Source organism: Microtus pennsylvanicus, chromosome 19, assembly GCF_037038515.1.
Source record: "Microtus pennsylvanicus isolate mMicPen1 chromosome 19, mMicPen1.hap1, whole genome shotgun sequence".
In the NCBI taxonomy this organism is placed as follows: Eukaryota; Metazoa; Chordata; class Mammalia; order Rodentia; family Cricetidae; genus Microtus; species Microtus pennsylvanicus.
In genome coordinates this window covers 26,473,129-26,495,040 of record NC_134597.1, presented here as the reverse complement: position 1 = coordinate 26,495,040, position 21,912 = coordinate 26,473,129, and the positions used below count along the sequence as shown (strand labels likewise).

General features: G+C 39.1%; 1 protein-coding gene across 2 annotated transcripts in view; it reads left to right on the top strand.

Moving 5' to 3' along the window:
- The window catches only part of Chchd3 (coiled-coil-helix-coiled-coil-helix domain containing 3), a 248,406-nt gene that overhangs the window by 138,988 nt on the left and 87,506 nt on the right, over nt 1-21,912 (top strand). For both annotated transcript variants that reach the window (XM_075953625.1, XM_075953624.1), the window contains exon 5: nt 19,349-19,432. In XM_075953625.1, the coding sequence (XP_075809740.1) occupies nt 19,349-19,432 (84 nt within the window). The remainder of the gene's footprint in view (nt 1-19,348; nt 19,433-21,912) is intronic.

The window sequence follows — 21,912 nt, the reverse complement described above, 5'->3', positions numbered from 1 at the left end:
AGGAAGGTCATCTCAGACACAAGGATCAGAAAGCATGAAATGTTAAAGACATGTAGAAGAATAAACATCAGTCTAAGTCTAGCAGCAGCAGTGAATACAGATGTTAAATTGTTTATACCAAGAGAAAAATCACTGTGTGTAAGTTTCAACAGGAAAGTCTACTGAAATGGAGACCTCTTTCCACACCATGCCAGGCAGAACAAGGGAAGAAAAAGAACAAAGGAAATCTGCACAGGGAGGACCTGAAGTGGGCTGAGGCCAGGTGTCCAGGAACAAAGGAAAGGGAAGAAAGCTTTTGAGATGGGCTAAAAGGTAAATACAAACAGTGACACTCATGTGATCTATTGGAGAACAACTACATAGAAAAAACGCACTGGTGAGCAGCCATGCAAGCCACTTGCACATATCTAGCTTTTGGCTTAAGGGACACAGAGAAAATGACATTTAGAAATACATTGTAGTGAATAGAGAGACAAATACACAGAGGTGGTACAGAAGTATTGCCTCTTTCATTTCCCTGTCAAAATCCCATTTCTTAAAGCCTTAGAAGTTTTTAGGTATAAGAAGGTTGGGGCACAAAGAGTAAGCATTTTTTTCCAGGTTGTGTCAGGAACCTGGGAAATGTACACATGCATAGAAGCTACAGAAAATCTGTCCCCTACCCCAGCCACCTGGAGGACTTGTCATCCTTGCAAGCCCTGTACTAGGCTCTGTCATAGTGATAACAAGATAGGCCTCTTGCTATTGAGCACTCCATCACATTTATTTTCACTTTTATAGTTTGTTATTTATTGATATAAAATTTTCATGGTCAAGCCTCTTCTGATTATTTTCTCATTCTTCCTCTGCCCCTAAGTGGTACAGGAACACAACAACTTCCAAATAGGGTTCCTGAGTATTGCTGTTTTAGAGCAGACAAATAAAGAGTATCCAAAAGAAAATGGCCAACAGAACCTGCCTAGAAGGGATAGTACAGTTTTGTGAATAAAGTGTAATTGAGTTGTTAAAATTCTTGAGCACTTACGGCCTCAGTGGCTTGGCTATGTAGTTCACGTCTGTGGCCCTAGATATTTTCTACCATTGACAGGTTTTTTATTTTTGAATTTTAATTTCTCTGCTATGTTGTGTACATTATTTTGAAAATTAAATTAAATGACACAATGAATATGAAGGACATTATAAACTCTGAGAGTTATACAACTGTGATTATTTATTGACTTATTATTAGAAGTAACTTTCCACAGATTACTGAATTCAGGGATACATTCTTTTGGGCCTATCTTTCATTTTGCTGATGGGTTCCAGAACCTAAAGGATCTTCTCTGACCTTGACCCAGACTTGGGGCAAGTACCTAGAAATTGAGCCAACTGAATATAACTGACAACTGAAGCAGTAGTAAGAGGTGACACCAGGGCCACATATATTCACTGTTGAATAATACCAGACCTTTGAAGAGCGACTAATTCCAATGCTTTTCAAGGTATTGCTATAACTATAGAAGTTTATTGAATTCTATAGTCGCTGGGTCTAGTTAATTTTGGTGTGTGTGTGTGTGTGTGTGCTAATTGCAATGTTGTTTTTTCATAATAAAGTTTAATGTAAAAAAAATTAAAAAGGCAGGCAATGCTTCCAGACATAGTCTGTGTAGCTACCATTACCCTGATGACAAAGCTGAAAAAGGATCTAACAACAACAGCAAAACAAAAAATAAAACTATGCTAGGGGCAAATTACCTTGTTGAATACAAGCACAAAAATCCTCTAGAAAATGCTTGCAAATAAGATTCAGCAACACAGTCGTAAGGTCATGCTGCATGTTCGTGCCGGCTTAATTACATACAGGCATACAAGGATATTTCAGTGCATGCGACTTAGACACAATAAAGCACATAAACAGAGGCAAGGACGACCATCATTTGCTCAGCTCAGTAGATGGAGCAAAAGCTCTTGTTCCTTTTTAAAGCAAGCAGTTCTTTTTTAGCATATAAAATAATGGGCTTTATTTTGACATTGTCATACATGTATATCACTGGACATAACTCATTCATCTTCCAGTTATGCTTGCGTGGTTGTATGACTCCCAACATCTGCTAGCCACCTACCTGCCAAATACTCTTCCTTGTACTTTCATACATTCCTGCATGCACATGTAAATAAAGATTCTTTATGTAAGATAAAACATGCATTATCTTTCTTATCCCCCCATTATCATCTCTTGATCCCCTTTTACCCCTCTTTTAAATAGATCCCCTCTTGCTCTCATGTCTTATGTTGGTCATATATGATTTCTGTACTGGCATTACATTGTCTCATCTTTCTAAATCATCTTGCACAGGAAGATTGAGTTTCCAAATACATTATTTTTGTCTCGTTAACTTCTTTAAAAGCCCACTCTCGCCTCACTCACTAGTTACTAGTAGCCTATAGCAATAAGTTAGACTCCTAGCCAGGTGGTAAAGTCTTTATGCACTGTAGTTCCCATTCATTCTTACTGTAACTCTCCTTTAGCTGACATACCTGCTGTGAGCACCTTTCTTCTCTCCACAGTACCTCTGTTTGTTGTCACCTTTCTTGAGATGGCCTTTAACTAACATCTCTGACCATCTAATTTCTGCTAATTCAGCTCTCAAGTTCCAGTTTAGCTGTCCACTCCCCCGCCCGCCCCAGTTCATTTCTCTTTTGTGAAGGTTGTTTGTGTAGATAACTGTGCACTGCCTTCTACAACAATTTGTAAGTTCTTGAAAAATAGCATTCATCTACAGGGATGGATTCCTCATGGTTTTATGGCTTTGTGTGTAAGTGGGAGCTTTAGCAGTGTGCCTTATGGTCACTGAATTAGATGTGGTAGGATAATTATTTATTATGATCCACCATGTCCATCTCAGTGCCTTGAGTCTGGTGCAAACCAGGTTTTCATTGAATACTTGTTGAATATATGAATAGGTATATTAAGTTTGTTTTGTTCTTCAGATGGGTCAATTATTTTAGCGTTTAGCCTTTTAACATGTATAAAGTATATAATTTGTTTCTTTGGTGATAAAGAAAACATGTTCAGAATGCTCTAGAGTCCTTTATAGATTGTGCTAAATTGTGTCAGCTGCTCATAGAGTGTCTGTGTGCTTGCTTAGAGCTGAATAGAGGTAGCCAGGCCATTCTACAACTGCACTGGGAGAAGTCCTGCATCCAACGATTGTAGGAATCATATGGACAATAGATCAGTGAATGGTTTTATGTTATATTTCATCTCTTGAAGATGCGGATGATCTCAGGTGAAAGAAAGCTCCACCAGGACAAAGGATAGCTTGTTGCTAAGACCAGCTAGGCAGTCTTTTGCAAATTTCCCAGCCAGTAGTCAGCTCGTCCTTGATCATGTCATCATTACTGCCTTATTCATCTCACACCAGAGAAAAAGAAAAAAGGAAACAGAGAGGGAGAGGGCCTTGGGAAGGAATTCCTCCAGTGCTTAAACCAGGCTTGTCACACTGCAGGGGAACAGTGTCTGCTTTCAATAATCTCCTATGTCATTAGTAGTAAAATAGAAGCCTATCTTTAGAGTTTTATGAATTTTTTGTGCTAAGATTACAAGAGATCATTTATGCTCTTCTTAGAGAAGAGCAGTGGAGGAGGTGTTAGTTTGTAAATATCTTTACTTGGTTTGTTTTCAGATTTTAGATTAAGGCAGGTACTAGCCATTTTTCAAAGCAAATAGGCTGTCTTTTTAGTTCAGATGGAGAAAGCACAAATTCTTTACTGTAGCTTAGAATATTCTGCACAAGGTGACTATGGCAGAGATCACATAACATTCAACATTTAAAAACTTGAGTTGCTGGCTAATATTCTAAATTTTCTAAAGGACCAGGGCAGAACTTTTTGCAAACTCTTAACATCCTATTTGAAGCACAGTCTGTGGATTCTTTGTGCTGTGCATACATAGCCTTCATTTTCAGAAAGAGTGCGAGTTTGTCTTTGTCCATTCTGCCTTGGAAAGAAGCTCTGTCTTAGAGTGCTAAAGGTGATCACCGACCGAGGCAAATAGTGTTAATGTTCTCTCTCCCTGTCCCTCTTTCTCTCTTCCTCTCTGTCTTTGTCTCTCTCGCTGTCTATATCCAACTATCTATCTGTCTGTCTGTCTATTATGGGGGCTCAACTGGTTGATATGTATTGTATTAGAAATTTTATTTGGGTCTTTTCTTACTCACATATTTTTGTCTTAGGAACTGAGACACTGCTCAGTAGCAAAATTACAGTTAAGAAGTAGCAATAACAATAATTTTACGGTTGGGGTCACCACAACACGAGGAACTATATTAAAGGATTGCGGCATTAGGAAGGTTGAGAATTGCTAATGTCTGTAGGTATTGTTTAGTATTTCAGCTTTAAAATATGAAACAATATAATGCATATTGTATATCAAGTATGATTAGCTACACAATCTTTTATACCCCAAGGCCATAATCTCATGTGTCTAAGACATATGTAATGCTTTATCAATATTTATGAATATTTTTGCCCAAGCCATACCAGTGCTCCATCACTGAGCATATAGCTTGTATGAGTGTGTTTAATAACAGAAATATGCATGAAATGTCACTCCCATCTGTCATTAGTATCATCGTTTTACATACATTTGCTTTAGAAGCCCAAGGGTGGGGGTCACTTTCTTCTGGGTTGTAGTCTGAACGCTTGGTGCCTGGCTGTGCAGATGTTAGGCGCTCACACGCATGTGATCAAATGATGGGTTAATGAGAATCACACTCACAAATGGCAATCTATAATTAAGATGATAGCTAGAACCATAAAGCCAACAGGATACTCCTGTCAGGCAGTTAATAATATTCCCACTTCCCAGCAGGCAAAACCTAATCAAAGTCGTGAGGTTGCTCGTTATTGTTGGATCCAAACCTAGAGAAGGTTCTGCCTGGGGAGCTTTAGTAGGAAGAGTCATAGAGTCTGCGCTCACTTTTAAATGGTTTCTTTAGTCGTGGATTTCCTGCATGGCTCTTGTCTGCAATTGTTTCCTTGAGTGCTTGAATGAATATGTGTATAAAATAAGTCAAGAAATAAAAATCTGTGTGTAAACATTGTGATGCTTACATCACATCATTTCATATTCAATCTTTCTTGTGTGCTTATGTTACTTTGGGTTGTTACGATAGTAAAATATATTACAAATATAAGTTGATAAGTATATGTGTATGAATTGTCCTGTTTCTTTCACATTGAATCTTTCCTGGGAGATTAGTTGCTGTAGGTCTATTTTTAATATTTATTATGTACAGTTGCATGTGAATGCAGGTGCTTTCAAAGGTCAGGGGAGTTTTATCCCCTGGAACTTGAGTTATAGGCAGTTGTTAGTTTTCTGACATGGGTGCTGGGAACTGGACACGGTTCCTATAAGTGTCTAGCAGGACTTTACAAGTGCCAAAGTTGTTGAAAATATAAGTTGCCATTCCCGAGTCTATGGGCAGCACAGCTGTAGTTTAAAGTACATACAGTGTGATAGAGGATTCTAGATTTTAAGATAATCCTTCCACACCAGAGTGTTGGTGAGCGTGAGAACAAAGCTAAGGACTACACATAAAGATTCCCAGAGATAGAACAACCACCGTGGGATTGCTTTGTGTGTCACACACCCCATAGTGTTAGCGGCCTGGGAAGTAGCAAGCAAGGTTAAAGGTCTTAAGGCACATAAAAGAGGTCCATCCTCTTTACAGTAACCATTCTCTGCTCTGTATAAGACATTGTTTAGCCTAATTACGATGTAATTTAAATTCTGTGATATGTTTATTCTAGTAAGACCTGATCACTGCTGTAACGGGTGTCCTACACTGATATGATTTGATTTTAATTTTTTCACCGTACCATATGATGTCTTTAAAATTAAAAGTTAAATTTAAATGGGATTGGGGGAGGGAGGAGAGAGAGAGAGAGAAAGAGAGAGCATGAGCGTGTGAGCTTGAATTTGAACAAACCTATCATGAGCTAAAAGTATGGTTGAACCAGTTCTCTGACCCAATGTCTAGTAGACTAGAGCCATGCTAAAGTAGTGAGTCCAAACAGAGAACTGTTACTTCCCCATTGGGATCTCTACACTGCAGCTTGGCTTCTCCAGGGGACAGGTTACCTGTCTTTTGGCCCTCCTCACCCATCTTGCTCCAGGACTGAAGTGGCTTCTATCTGCCCTGTTTGTGTGTCTTTTGTTTTCTGAGTGATTATACTTTGAATTCATCCCGCCTATCTTTCTGTCCCTCTTTTTAAAGATTTCACTTTGTTTCAAGCCTGAGGTCTAGATTTTTTTTTCCATGTTCTTATTTCCTCCCTATTTCTTTGGCCAAATAAACTGATGGCTTTGTAAAAAAGCTAAAGATTTTAAAGAACTTCTCCTTATTTATTTATTATTAGGTTGGAAAAACGTCAATACTGTGACGGCCTAAGTACTCTGATACTTTGATTAAAAGTGGTTGCTTTCTTTATTGAAGAACATTTTAAAAATAATTTTTATCACCTAGAGATTTTTCCAAATTCCATTCTTAAATTTTAAAAGTATTCATATTTTGTCTTTGTGTGTGTATGTGTGTGCGTGCATCATGTGTATGCCTACTGTCCTGTGGAGATCAGGAAAAGGTATTGGATCCCCTGAAACAGGGTTATAGATGGCTGTGAACGATCATGTAGATGCTGGGAAGCAGACCCAGGTCCTCTGTGAGAGCAGCAAGTGCTCTTAACCACTGGGCCATCTCTCCAGCTCTTTCTTCATCACATTCTCTGTAGCAGAGTTACATTTTAGTTTTGTTTTGTTTTATTTTTCAAGACAGGGTTTTTCTGTGTAGCACTGTACATCTTGGAACTCACTCTAAACCAGACTGGACTTGAACTTAGAGATCTGCCAGCCTCTGTCTTGTGAGTGCTGGGATTAAAGGCATGTGCTACCACCGCCCTGTATCTTAGTTTTAAAATCAGCATGTAAGGGGAAAATTTCTTTGGCTCATGGCTGTTTTTCAGAGCCCCTCATTGCCAGCTCTCCTACCGTCATCAGACCAGTAGATTTTGAAATGGGTCTTGGTTGCAAATGCTGCTGTCACTGGGAAGAGGCCTTCTCTGTGAGAGTGTGTTGGGAGTGCATCAGACCCTGGGTAGAGCTGATGGGTGACTCTAACCTAGGCTTCCTCAGGGAGCATTCCTGAGAGTCACATTCATTCTTTCTCTTCCTCCCCTGGGGGTTGAGTTAGCAGTACCCTTCTGTACCCACCTCCAAAAAGAGCCAGAGCTGTTTGGCAGCCGAGAGTTGAACTTGCCTTAGAAAAGTGGTCTCCTCCCGCCTAATTGTCCCGATTTTACTTATCCAGATTGTGACAAACTGGGGAAGCAGCCCTGTGAATTTTGCAAAGTCCCTGTTCTAGCAGCTGCAGACCCACTCCCAGTGCCAAGTCCACAGAGAGGGAGTATTCTGCATCCACACAATGTTCTGCCCCTGGCAACCAGGTGTCTCAGCTACATGGCTGTTTACAAATGTTCTTTGATGTTTGCTTGTCAAGTCCTAGCAATTTGGTAACAGAACAGCCTCGTTTGTTTGTTGAGTTTCCTCTGGCTTAGTCGTATTGTAGATTCAAGATGCATATTGTGGTAAATGTGAAAATGTGAATGTTAGAGAGGGGGGGATCTAAAATGTATTTAGCCTATTGACTTTCACAAATAGGAAAACAGACTAACGAGTTAGCAGCCAGGAAGGAATTGTAGCTTAACTTATCACATACCTGTTTTGTTTCTTCTCTGCTGCATAGACCCTCTGGTTCACATTGCATTCCACTGGTCTTGTACTAGATTTGCCCGGCCTGTCCTGTGCACAAGTGAAGCCATCTGAAGGAATAGCTACAAACACAGAGCTTAGTTTGCTGGTGTCCCTTCTGTCTGAACAGTTCAGAGTATGTGACAGCCATGGCTATCAGGGCAGCAGCTGGACAGGGTCTCTTCGGAGCTGGTGGAATCTCCTCTATCCCTCCTTCTGTTCTGGCATCGGACCTGCTCCATGGCCTGAGTTGCTCAGCCTGCTATTGCTCACTCTTCTGTCCCAGATGGTTTCCGTCATCCCCTGTCCTGTATTTTAATTTTCCCTGAGACTTGAACTGATACAAGGTGGAGATTATTTTGAAAATACTGCTGAAACGGTCTGTATCAACTACTGCAGAAAAGCTTTCTAGTCCTGTTTGTGCTGAGAAGTGCCAGAATAACCTCTGTACTCGTGAGTCGTTTTTACATGCGCTTCCTTTAGCCTTAAACCAGCACAGAGTGGCAGGAAATAGAAAAACTGCTCATGAGAGATAGAAGTCCCAGAACCAACTTACTTTGTGACTTTCTGCATTCCTTAGCCAACAAGGAGTTTGTAGACTCTGCCTATAAAATGACCTAGGTGACCCTGGTATGTGTGTGTGTTTCCCCAGCTCTGTCTGTGAAACATATTGCAAGAGAAGTTGATTAGCCAATTGTTCTCAATGGTGTGAACATTAAATCTAAATTTAAATGGAACAAATTCAAGTTCATCCAGAGAAAAGGAATTCAGTAGTCTTACAGTAATTGTCTGTGTTGTTGTCCAATTTATTTGTCAGATCAGTCACACTGAATGCCTTGGCCTAGATAGTGCAGTTTAACTTCTCTTTCAGAGCATCTGAGCATTGTAATGTTCAGGATGAAACAAGATTATATACAAATGCCTGGAAACAGACATTTATTCTCCACCATAGAATAAGAAAATACATACACTTAAATATAATTGTGCCCTAATTTACACAACTCCAACTGCTTCATGCTTCTTCACTCTCAGTGCCACCTCAGCTATGATTTAGTTAAGAACCACCTGCTTTTTCATGCAGTGGTAGTGGTTGATAGCATTGATCTCTGCTGTGGCTGGATGTGGTAATAGGTGTCCTTGCTGTTCCATGCCTGTGCATTTGTGCATTAGCTTCTCGGTCCTGTACCATGTAGTCCTCTTTCAAATAATTTTGATCTTTAACACTTTTCAGCATCATAATGATTGTCTATCCAACAGACCCCCCCCCCTTTTGTAAAAATTTAGTCTTCTAGAATTTGGTTCTGCCTTCAGCTTCTGAGCTTCTTTTAGACATGGTAGCGCCGAAGCCCTATAAGGCAATTTCACTTTAATTCTTAGACACTGGGGACTGTAGTTTTAAATGGGTGTTTCTTGTTTTAAATGGGTGTTGAGAGCTTCAGCCTGGACTCTTGAGGTTGTCTTTTGGCCTCCAGGTTGAAATTCCTGTTATTCTGGAACATGAAATTTGCAAGTTACAGTGGAAGAACACTGTGCTTTGTTCTTAAAGGTGACATGCAGAACTTTTAGCAGGGAGCCTGGCATAGACAACAGTGCCCAAGCAGAATATAGGTCACATCAGCTGAATATAAGTCCTACCTGAGCCAAACATGAGTTCACAGACTTCAGAGTCATGTATGTGATGGAGACTTTGAGTCTTCCTTTACATGAAATTGGAATTGTACGGGTTACTTTTGTATCTCCTTTTCGTGTCTTCTTCTAGTTCAGAAATAATGGATCAAAACCTCTAGTTTAGTCCCTGATTGGGATAGAACTCAACAGTTTTGGGTACTGTCTTTGCAGGTGAGCCCTGCTGTCAGGTTATGATACAACCGGTTTTTGGCCCAATTTTCCAATACACATGAATACTTATTGAGCTAAAGTATGTTGTCAGGCAGGTACAGGGTTATTCATGGAACCCATTTAGTGAAATCAGTGATGTCCCAATTTTCTGTTCTTTGCTGAAAAGGTTTCCCAGTGGGAAAAGAGCTGCTGATCATTGGCTTCAAACGACTACCAATCTTTAGAACAGCCATTCTCAATAGGGGGCATTTGGCCACAGCTGGAGACAGATTTGGTCATGATCTTCTTGGGCTATATAGGTCAGAGCCAGGGATGCTGCTGCACAAACTGTGATGCACACGACAGCTTCCAAAGCAGTGAGTCACTTGGTTCACTTGTCAGAAGGGTCCCGAGTAACCTTCAGTGACCCAGTACAAGACATACTGTTCCTAATGCTGCAGGTCTTGTTGGAGACTCATAGCCTGTTAACACTACATATAATATTGTAGTTCACTTTCAAATATTTGACATTATTTACTAATAACCCATTATCTATCGGCTGGAGAGATGGCTCAACAAAGTAGGACTATTGAAGAGGACTAGCATTTGGTTCCTAGAATTCATGTCACATGGCTCAAAACCACCTGTAACTCTTGGTCCATAGCATCTAACACTCCCTTTACACTTACACGCATGCACATACATATAAATTACAATCAGAGTTTAAAAATAGAAAGAACCCATATCTAGCATATCACAGTTAATGGACATGTTCACTAATAAAAACCCCACTTGCCCCACCCATTGCAGCATTGTTGATCAAGACGTGGTTGAATGGCATTCTTTGTAGATACACCCTTCACACTCTGAGCATTGGTTTTGCTTTGGCCTCCTACTAGAAGATTTGCTTTCTTTCCTGGTTGTAAGGTGTGGCACTGCCTTGTTGAGCTTGTAGCCTGAGTAACAGACCCACATGATCTGCAGTGCGTGTGCTGGGTGTTTTGAAGTCAGTCTCAGTGTTCTTCCCCAATAACTCTGTTTGCTTCACATATACCTTTCAGTGCCGCAGCCGCTCCATCCTGACTACTGCTTTTGTGGGAAGTATTGAGACAATAGATGAGGAGCAAAGCCTCGCCTCGTTCCTGCTCCAGAGAGTTGAGAGCTAAGGACAGGGGCAGTAGGTGAAAAAACACATGCAAAAGAAGACAAAGTTTAAAAGAACGACTATACAAAGTGCATATCTTCAGATGCAAAGATGAAAGATGTAATGTGACAGAAACTTATGTGCAATAACATTCAAGGATGACCTGAAATGGGCACTGGTGCTGCTTGATTCAGGGTCAGATGCTGGAGACTTAGCAGGGCCAGGGTGCACATCCAGGCCTTCTCCTCATCAAAGGAGTCTCTCATTACTGTAATATTAGTAACAGTAAATTTTGAATATAAAATCAAATTAAGAATGAGATATGAATTTACAGGCTAACACCTCCCGGGGGGAAAAACACTAAGAAAATGTCTATATAATTAAGATTTCAATTAGTGCTTAATTTATACTTTTGTAAATACCATGATCTAGAAACTAAACTGAGGAGAGAACTAACCACATGTGACGTGAACATCACTGTCCTAAATACATGCCTCAGTCCATCTCTTCTGTTCATTGTTGGTTCACAGAAGCCTGCTTTTTCCCCCCAGAGAATAAACTGCACAAGGAGCAGAGGGTGTTTACAGTTCCTAATATGTGATTAGTACAAAAAAAAAACAGAAGTGGAGAATAGGTTCTTGAGACCCTGTGAGGACAGATAAGCAAAAGAAACTGACTCAAGCCAATCCTGGGGGTTTGTTTGAGTTCTCGGAATCAGATATTGAAGTCTCTTAGGAGTTCAGTCTCTAGCCAAGAATTTTTTGAAGTTGATAGTGGTGGGATAAGGAAAATCAGTTTTTTCAGGGGACGTGGGGTCTATCAACCATAATCCAGGGAAGGTTCCATGCCCAGAAGTAGTTGACTAAAACAAATGAGATTCCACATTTTTGTTGTGCTTCTCTTATTTGCTTTTTTTATTTTTGGGGGAAAGAGAACATAAAATTGGTTGGGCAGGGAATGGGTCTTGGAGGAGTTAGAGGAGAGGAAAGAATATGACCAGAATATATTGTACGAAAAGTTAAAAAGGCCTTCTGTTAGAAGGGTATGTTTTAATTTCATCTGTTTTCAGCCAAGTCAGTTATTCCATAGTAGACATCCGTCGAGTTGAACATTGCAAGCTAGGACTTAACATGTAGCTTAAAGTTATGCCTCTTAGTGGTTACTGAAAAGTGTAGCAGTGACCAGGGGCCAGCCCCATGTCAGTTCACTGAGATGAGCAGATCTTGAAAGTCACCTTTGGGTCAGGTTTAGAAAATGCTGCTTTAAGTATAATTCCTTGTTACTGCATGCCACCTCTGTCAGTGTGACTCCCCATAGCAAGGACTTAGGGAAAGGATAGATATGTTTTTGATTCATACCCTAGAGGTTTCAACCCATCACAGTAGGGATGTGTACCTGTACTGGCTCCCTCCTATGTCCTTGTGTTCAATCTGGGCCCACAGCTGAGGGTTGGCACTCTCTACCTTCAGGCCAGTCACTTAATCTCTACTTAATCTTCTCTTGGAAATGGATACACAGAAACATAAGAGAGGTGTGCTTTATTAGTGACCTGTGTGCTTCTCCGTAGTCAGGTTAACACTGCACATTAGCCATTAAGCCTGTTAATAAAGTCTCAGTGAATCCTATGTAATTTCCCATTTATAACAAGTTTAGTGCTCACCTAATTGAGTACATGATCACTTTGGCACCTTGTTATTCAGTGATCATGTTCTGTAGCTTACAATGCATTCTTGATGTTTAGGCTTTGATGTTTTCATGGTTTTTTTCTTCTTTTTATGTGACAATATAATTTCATTGATAATATATTATGCTTCATACATAATTTTGACAAGGAGTAAAGTTCTGTTCTTGCTCTTATTTGCTTATCTTCTTACATGAGCGTTGAGGATAGATGATGCTGCCTGCCTCAGATTGTCCCAGCTTATTTCGTCTGTATTTCCGAAGGGTTGAAGATTCAGAATAGAAGAGAATGTGGTGATAGGATGTGCTTGTTGGGAACTCTTTAAAAATGTTGCCTTTTCTTAGCCCTAGTAATTTCTGCGTTCATGGTATCATCTATAGACACTGAGCAGGTACCTGCTTTGCTTTCCATGCTAGCTTTCAACCTCAGCCCTGGCATTTCTAGGGCTTTCACTGGCCTATACTATGACCAAGTCATTGTGACATCACTGAGTTCCCTGTGCCATCGTTTTGAGCCACCCCTGAGCCATACCATGGCTAAGAGGGCATAGCAATGCCAAAAAGTTTGAGCTATGAAGATTTTCCGAAGAACATACGTGGGAAGGTAAAGTTCTTATCAGCACACTGTGTCTCGCCCATGTCCCTGTGTTCTCTTGTACTGACATTATTGTGTGTTTTGTTGTGAAGCACCTTCAGACTTGTTCTGAAAAGAGACAAGTCTATAAAGAGGTAAGTGTGTATAATGTTTAATCTAGTGACCAACAGCTGGTTACAGCATCAAAATATTTGGGGTTTATTAAGCTTGATTTTCTTATTTCATTTGATTCTCTTGATTATGGCAGACTGGATTCCCATAATGATCTGCATTAGCGTATTCTGTCACATTTTCAAGCCCTGTCGTGTTGTCCCAAACCTAGTACAATCTGAAAACCAATCAGTGTAGTTTCTTTTTTCTAGGAATAGCAAATGGAGGTGGGGAAAGAATTTATATTCATCTTTCCCTCAGGAAATGATCCCACCTTAACAGCAAATAATGTTCTAATACTCTTTGTTTTTATTTGTTCATTTACAACAATTCAGTGTCCGAAGTTTTATTTCTTTGCAGTCAGTTTACTGCTTTCTCTGAAGCTGAGTGTGACTCTCCATCCTCAGCAGCCATTAGCTTAGCAACACATCCTCGGCTTATTTAAGTTTCAGGATTCATATCGTGTGACTTTTCCTCCCAGCATCCCATTAACTGTTTCAAAGCACTGCGCCATTGAAGTATTGTGGCCATGTTTCTTGCTTTGTTATTCTCCCCAGTGGATCTCAAGCTATTGATTCTGTTTGCAGTTGAGGGACGATTTGTGATGTTTGCGGGTAGTTTGATGCTATCAGGTCTTTGGCGATAGCTTCCTCTTAAGTCTTCAGCATATGTTTCTGACATTTGGTGTGTTGCTTTAAAAGTTCTTCAAGCATTATATCTTTGCACATCCGTTATTTATGTTGAAGGCAGCTCTTCAAAATGAAATTTGTTCACTCTTCCTGTGTTCATAATAGACCCAACAAACACCTGTAGTACTGCATTTCCTTAGTGTTTTTAAAATAGCTTTATGGCAAATACTCATTGCCCCCTTTTTCAGATAACTATTAACCATTTGTGGTACTCTTACTTTAATAACTGTGTTGGGTATCATTCACTGCTTTATTCAATTCTTCAAACTTTCTGTTATACTTCTCATCCATTTCTATAAGGGCATTTTTTACATGCTGTTTAAGGACGTCAATCACTTTCATAAAGTCCATTTTTTTCCTACTTCTTCTTGATTAAGGTGTTCATGTTCTCCTGTTGTGAGGTCGCTGGGTTCTGGTGGTTTCATGTTGGTTTTCAGATTGTTGGGTGAATTCTTGCATTGGCGCCTGCCCATCTCTTCCTCTGAATGCTCCCCTAAGGATCTTCTTTTACAGGATCAGGTCTCCTTGCCCACTGATGTACCTTCCCAGTGATGGCACTCTCCCATGATGGCTCTTTAGGTGCCCCAGTGATGGCTCTCCTGGTGCCGAGATCAGATCTCCATGCTGGTTGGGTAGCTCATAAACAAAGTGCCTACCTTGCTTGCTGCAGACAGGCTATTGAAACAAAGGAATTCCCGCCCAGCCGGCTGCCCTCCGGATTCCATCCCAGCGCCCAGACAGGCTGAGCTGGGTGATGTTATGTGCCCAAAGACGGCAGGGAGGCAGAAGTGGGGAGGGTTCTGGATGCACGCTGGGTGAGATAGGAAGAGAGAGGCAGTATGCAGGAGTATAGGCCCTGCAGGAAAGTAGTTCCTTGTCCTAGGCTGCTGCCGCAGGTCAGAATCTCACTCACCCCAGAGATGGATCTCCTGGTGCCCAGATCAGATCTCCGTGCTGGTTGGATAGCTCATAAACAAAGCGCCTACCTTGCTTGCTGCAGGCAGGGTATTGAAACAAAGGAATTCCCCAATAACTGTGTTGGGAAATACTCCTCGAGTGGAAGGAAAAGCAGGAAAAAGGGTTTAGGAAGTAATTTCTCTGATGTTCAAGTTGTTAAGTTTTGAAGTTGTGTACTATATTACTTAATACTTTTCTCTTTAAAATTCAGTAGTAGAGGCCAGACATAGTAGGGCACACCTCCAATCTCAGCACTCCAGACATAGTAGGGCACACCTCCAATCTCAGCACTCCAGACATAGTAGGGCACACCTCCAATCTCAGCACTCCAGACATAGTAGGGCACACCTCCAATCTCAGCATTCCAGAGGCAGAGGTAGGCAGCTCTCTGAGTTTTATGTCAACCTGGTCTACAAAGGGAGTTCCAGAAAAGCCAGGACTGTTACACAGAGAAACCCTTTCTTTTTTAAAAAAAAAAAACAAAAAACAAGCAAATAAAAAAATTCTATATCAGTTGATGTTTTTATAGTTCATGATAAATGTATTTATACTGATATTTAAGTTTCTTTCCAGTTATAGAAGTAAGAACTATTCATTGTGGATAATAAGGAATGGTCCAGATGAGAAACACTGCCCTCATTGTTTACCCTTCTGTGCACATCTTTATAGCACACTCTATTTTCAGTCTTCCTCCTCTGCTTTTCCTCCCCATCATTTTCTATTTAAAGAACTACCCCCACTTGCTCTTTTGACCTATACCTACCCACAAACACTACACACACAGTTATTATTTTTGACTACTTAAAAGTTATTTTCTAAAATGTCAGTTTTTAATGGTTCCTAATGTTTGATCATATGCCTAGGCCAAAATCTCTGAATTTATTTATTTTTGACAAAATCTTTTAGATTAGTCTTCTATTGTTGGTTCTTATTTTACTTGTTTAAACTCTGTTGTTTTTCCTTTGTTCTTAGATACATATGAACTTTTAAAATCTTGTCTTAATATCTACTACAGTTGAATGCTTTAAAGTAAAGTTGCTGTCAGTAAGTTGACATTAGTATTCATGGACCTATCTGTTCTATCTGTTCCTTTTGTTGCTGTGTTATAACAATATAACCAAAAGCAACTTAGGGGGAGAAAGGATTCATCATCTTACACAGCCTGTTATTGAGGGAAGTCAGTGTAAGAAGCTGAAGGTAGGCCTGCTTGCTATACGATGCAGCATTACCTCTGACCTGTGAACTCATGAACAAGGAGGAACAGCAGAACCCATGGACAAAGGCTGCTTGCTGGCTCAACCACAGGCTCATGCTAATCTAACTTTCTTACATATCCCAGCACTATCTGTCTAGGGCTGTTATAAGATGGTGCTGCTCACAGTGGGCCTCCTGCATCAACTAATAATCAAGATCAAGACATGTTCACAGGTAAATCTGATCTAGGCAGTTTGTCCATCAAGGCTTTTGGTAGGCTGTTCCAAGTTGACATACAAATGCATATTGTATAAATTTAAATATGCTTAGTTTATATTTAATTTAAAGTTTTTATAGTGAAATGAATTATTTTTAATACACAACTCTGAGTTTTTGATAAATATATACTGTAGATGGAAGTTTCTGTCCTCCTGGTCCTACAGCTATTCAGCCGCAAATAAACACACAAGAGTCTAAAATTAATTATAAACTGTTTGACCTATTGTTCAGGCTTATTACTAACTACCTCTTACAACTTAGATTTACCCATAATTCTCATCTATGTTTGGCCACGTGACTTGGTACCTTTTCTTAATAAGTCATTCTCATCTTACTTTCTCTGTTTCTGGATGATGATTGACTCTCTGCCTTTCCTCTTCCCAGAATTCTCTTAGTCTGCTCGTCCCACCTACACTTTCTGGCTGGCTACAGGCCAGTCAGCGTTTATTAAACTAATATGAGTGACAAATTTTTGCAGTGTATAAGAGCATTATCCTACAGCAGTATACATTATGTACCACCCCTCTCATAACAAGACAGATATCCCACCTGAAAAATTCCTCAAATTCGGCTCTTGGCTACAAAACATCCTTTTATTAATTATGAAAAATAAAAATATACAAGACATTCCTAAAACTATTACCATGTTGCGTTTTGTCTGGGCATTTTCTGGAGTATCTGGGCTTTTTTTTCCTGTTTCAGAAGTGTTTATAATATATTTGTTACTAGTCTGTCCCCCACACTTTTTAGTGCATGTATTAATTTTTTAGTGTGTATATTATTTAGGTATTGGATTGATTGTGGTTTCTCTCTTTATAGCCTAGCAGCCCTGCCGTGATTGTATTTACATGTTGCCAGAATTGCTAAGAAAGTACTGAAATAGAGGAATTTCACATTTTTGTGGTTGTGAACAATTTTCAGAATTACTCTGTGTTGTCAAATTAATACTTAAAGTGCTTAGGCTATTTATATATATGACAAGCAATATAGATGAAAACCCACTTTCCTGTGTTCTCGCCAATATTGATGATTATAATCTTATATTTTGTCAATTTGGCAGATGAATAATACAACACTATTTTTTAATCTGTGTTCTTTGAATTCACCACTGTATTTTTCATTTGCTTATTATTGCTCACCAGTCTCTATAGTGTGTCACTTTTGGCTTTTGTTAAGAAGGATAAAGCTTAGTATTTAAGCCAAGATCCTTCTCTATTGGTGATCTTAACTCTCACAGTTATATCTTAGAGGTTTTGTCCTCTTTGTCACTGACCTATTTTGATTTTTTTTAGTTATTTTTTGTAATATGAATATTTTTATGAATCCAGCAATTTTCAATTTTATTAATTTATATTTTGAGCATGCATATTAAATTTTATTTTTTTTCCTCTTTAGATCAGTTCTCATCCTGTGGGTTGTGGCCCTTTTGGGGGATGCGTGTAAAATGACCTTTTCACAGGGGTCACCTAAGACCATTGGAAAACACAGATAATTAAATTATGATTCATAAGTTAGAAATTACAGTTGCGAAGTAGCAACGAAAATAATCTTGTGATTAGGAGTCACTGCACATGAAGAACTATATGAAAGGGTCACAGCATATAGGAAGATTGAGAACGTGTATTTGGATGATAGTTACATGCTTTTCTGCCACTTAGCATTATTTGTCAAAAATTCCTTCCATGTTTTTTCCTTTGTGATCCTAAAAGACTAGTAAACTTTTAACTGTATTGCCAAGAAAATATAGATTATTTACTTGAATATAAATGTTTTTTATATGATTTTAGTGCTGTATGTTTCTTAATATCCACCATATCGTTTCAAGTCGCATCAACATGTCATTTGAAACGTGCTTAACCTTTAAGAGCACAGTGACACCTAAATGTGTTCTAAATTCACACATCTTTTATTTCCACATTATGATGATGATGATTTTGGTTTGTATTTTCAATATCTTCTACCAGATTTAAGGGAAAAGTATATATGTATATACTATACATGTAATATTATATTAATGTGTAATATGTATTATGTATATATTGCTAAATATCTGTTTATTTTTAACATGCTGCAGGATATTGAAGATAAAGTAAGTAACAATAGCAAAACCTACAAATGAACAAATGGATTTATGTAAACTAAACAAAATTGAACAGTTACTGTTATAGAGTGAGCCAGGTAACACGTGATAACTTTGCAAAAGAATATGAAACATGTACAAAGATTGAAATGCTTTTTAAAAAGTTTGTAAAATAAGATCTTATAAATTAATATTATAATTAAATATCTTAAATTACTTTATTATACTTAAATTTTTTAAATAAAGAGTAAACCATTATTATTGCGTCTCCATCCTTTAAGCTGCTACTTCTTCATGTGTAGGGAAAGGAAATGAGTGCATGCAAAATACATGCAGATAGGGAAATGGAATATACATACAGGTGAGGAAATCAAATGAGCACATACAAATACATACAGGTAGGGAAATGGAATATACATACAGGTGAGGAAATCAAATGAGCACATACAAATACATACAGGTAGGGAAATGGAATATACATACAGGTGGGGAAATGAAATGAATACGTCCATCTATATACAGGTTGCACTGATCATTTAAAAGTTCTCAAATGTAAGGTTCATGTGCATGTGCTATTTAGGCAGTTTATAGGTTATTTGGGATTAGCAAGCATATATCTAATTCCAAGAATCAGATCAAAGTTTCATTGTGCAGACTTTTAATCCTAAAAATTACTCTTTGAAAGAGAAGTTAAATAAGACTGTCTGCTGTACACTGTATTCGAATATTTCCAAATACATTTGGACAAAGTAGGGCACAGCTGTTACAGTAAGAAAAAAACACAATGCAGTTTCATTCTTTACATATAAATGCAGTAATCATCATCATATTAATAATTTTCAATGGCAGAGACCTAATAGATTGCAATAAACATCAGCTCTGTATGTGTTTATAATACAGTTTCTGCCTGAGTTTTGCTTCATCTTTGCTGCTTTTGCTTTTTCTCAATATAGTATATTCCTCATGTCTTTTTTAGGCTCGGCAGCTGGAAGAGAAAGACCGAGTGATACGGAAGCAGGATGCATTTTACAAAGAGCAGCTGGCCAGACTGGAGGAGAGGGTATGGCTATTTCTTGTCATTACTTCCTTCTCTTCTCTCTCTGCATCTGTAGCTCCCCATATATTTGTTTAAAAACCAACAAATTAGCACTAAAGTTGCTTGTCCTAGTTAAGAAGTGAGGAGGCTAAGCAACTAGGCCATTGTCTCCAAAAATGTTGTTTTGTGTATGTTTGTGTGGTTATATTATTGTTTGTTGTGGGGTTTTGTGTATGTGTGCTCAAAAACTCCTTTACATAATTTACATTATATAATGTGCTGTAATCTTCATTACCTCAGACCAAACAGCAGGCCACTCTTTTGAACTTTCCAAACACTGTTTATAGCACACTTGAGTGCACTCCTGGACATGATGCTGTTGTTTATCGTCTTTGGGGTTTTAGCTCTTCTTTGTATATTTGAAACATTCTCTGTCTTGAATTCACTATGCATGTAAGGATGACTTTGAACTTCTAATCCTCCTGTCCACTCCTTTGAGTGCTGGGGTTCCCCATGTGTGCCAGCATACCTGGCTTGAGGTGGTCCTTGAGGTTTTGAAGGATATGCTGTCAGTGAAGCCCCATTTTGCTGCAGTTACAACTACAATTCGATCTCTCCTTCAAGGTGGTAACAGGAACTAAAAATATGTAGGGCTTACTAGTGGGATTTAGGACGGCAGGAGGCATATGCCTAGTTAGCTCGTCCTTACAAATGGACTGAGACATAGCAGAGGGATCGGGACCGGAGGAATACAAGACAGTGGCCTAAGAGTGGTGTGTAACGTCTTGTCAGAACCCCTGTTCAGTGAAAGCGATTTGTTTAGGTTATCTTTATATTGAATCCATGGAATTGCAAACTGACCTTTCTCCTGTGTTTAAGATCCACTGTTTGATTTATTTAGAATATGACATTTGATCAAATGTAGGGAAATAATGAAATGCAACATTGAATTCTGCTCTATTTGTATTTCAAACACATCTTCTTGTCCCCTTCCTTGTCGCGGGGTCAGCACGTCTTAAATAGGATCCTTTTACACAACTGATGTTTGTCAGGTGCTGGTGTTTGTGCCCTTATACATGTAAGCTAAATGTCTACTTTTGTGGAGCTTAAAGTCAGTTAAATAGTGTACAACAGCATAGATGATGTGGAAAATAGTAACTTAGCAGGGAATATGGAGTCCCTCAGCCAAGTGTAAGCCTGGGGTTGCTTGAAGAAGGACGATCTATATATAATGGGATAGCAAGGAACAGGCCTTTAGTTACAAGAAAACAAGCCAGGGTCACTCCTGAGATAGGGGTTTAGTACGCACATATGGGAAGGACAGAAGAAGCCTGATGACATCAGCAGACAGGCGACTACCTTGGGCAAAAGTTGAAGCAAGAGAGACTTGGCAAAAGATTAATTTATAATTGAGTTGGCATGCTGGGCGTGATGGCACACACCAGTTAGCCTGGCGCTTGGGAGGTGAATCCAGGAGGATCAGGAATTGAAAATCATCCTTGACTACATAGCAAGTTTGAGATTACAGTGGACTACATGAGAACCCTATCGAATTGAGGTTGCGGGGGAGAGGAGGAGGTATTTGGATGGCCATGGCTATTACTATGGTGCTAGCAGTGACAAAAACAATTTTGGTTGTGCATGTCAAAGGTAGAGACCAGATTTGATTATGGTTTTGAAAGTGAATAAAAGAAAGGCTTCTAGGTCTAGTCTTATAAATAAAAAGAAAGGTTTATTTGTAGGGCAAGATTATGTAGATTATCAATTAGGATATTGGTGGTTGAGTTAATAAGGGGTTTGGTTTGGCCATTATTTGTGGTACTTCTTAAAACATTCAAGTAGAGATGTTGAATAGGCATAATATGGAATGATTTAGAGAAGCAATCAGTGATAAAATCCCCACAGTAAATATTTCAGTTAACGTGGGCTCCAATGCATCCTCTTTTGTCTGTGTCCATGATGTGTAAATGAAAAGGACTGTCTATGTACTGAAGTTTAAATCTTGTATAATTTTTACATCATAAAAAAGTTTCTAAAAATTTAATCATTTACCTGTATGGAGACCATTCTCTCTACCAGGAAGTGAGCCTGACTTGATGTCAAGTCATAGTCTTCAGACAGGCCACTTCGAGAACCAGTTCTGACGTCATTTGCCTTTCCTTCACAGACTGTAATGAAACTCTTAATCTTTCAGTTTCTCCGGCCATTAGGAGGATGGAATGTTATTTGTATCACTGACTTGTTAAAATGACCTAAATAAGGAGGGTGGTATGCAAAACACCCTGACTTCAATCCCAGGTAATACCCCTGCTGAAATAAAAGAGCGACATGACAGCTCTTTAAAAACTAGCCAGAATTTATCCGTTGAGCCATTTTCATCATAGGACATACATTCTTCATTGTAAACAAGATTCCAATAGTCATGAAATCACTTTCGTGTCACTCAGCTCGGCATGACGTCTCCCAGTTCTGTAAAGTCCTCTTTCCTTTACTGTTGATATTCC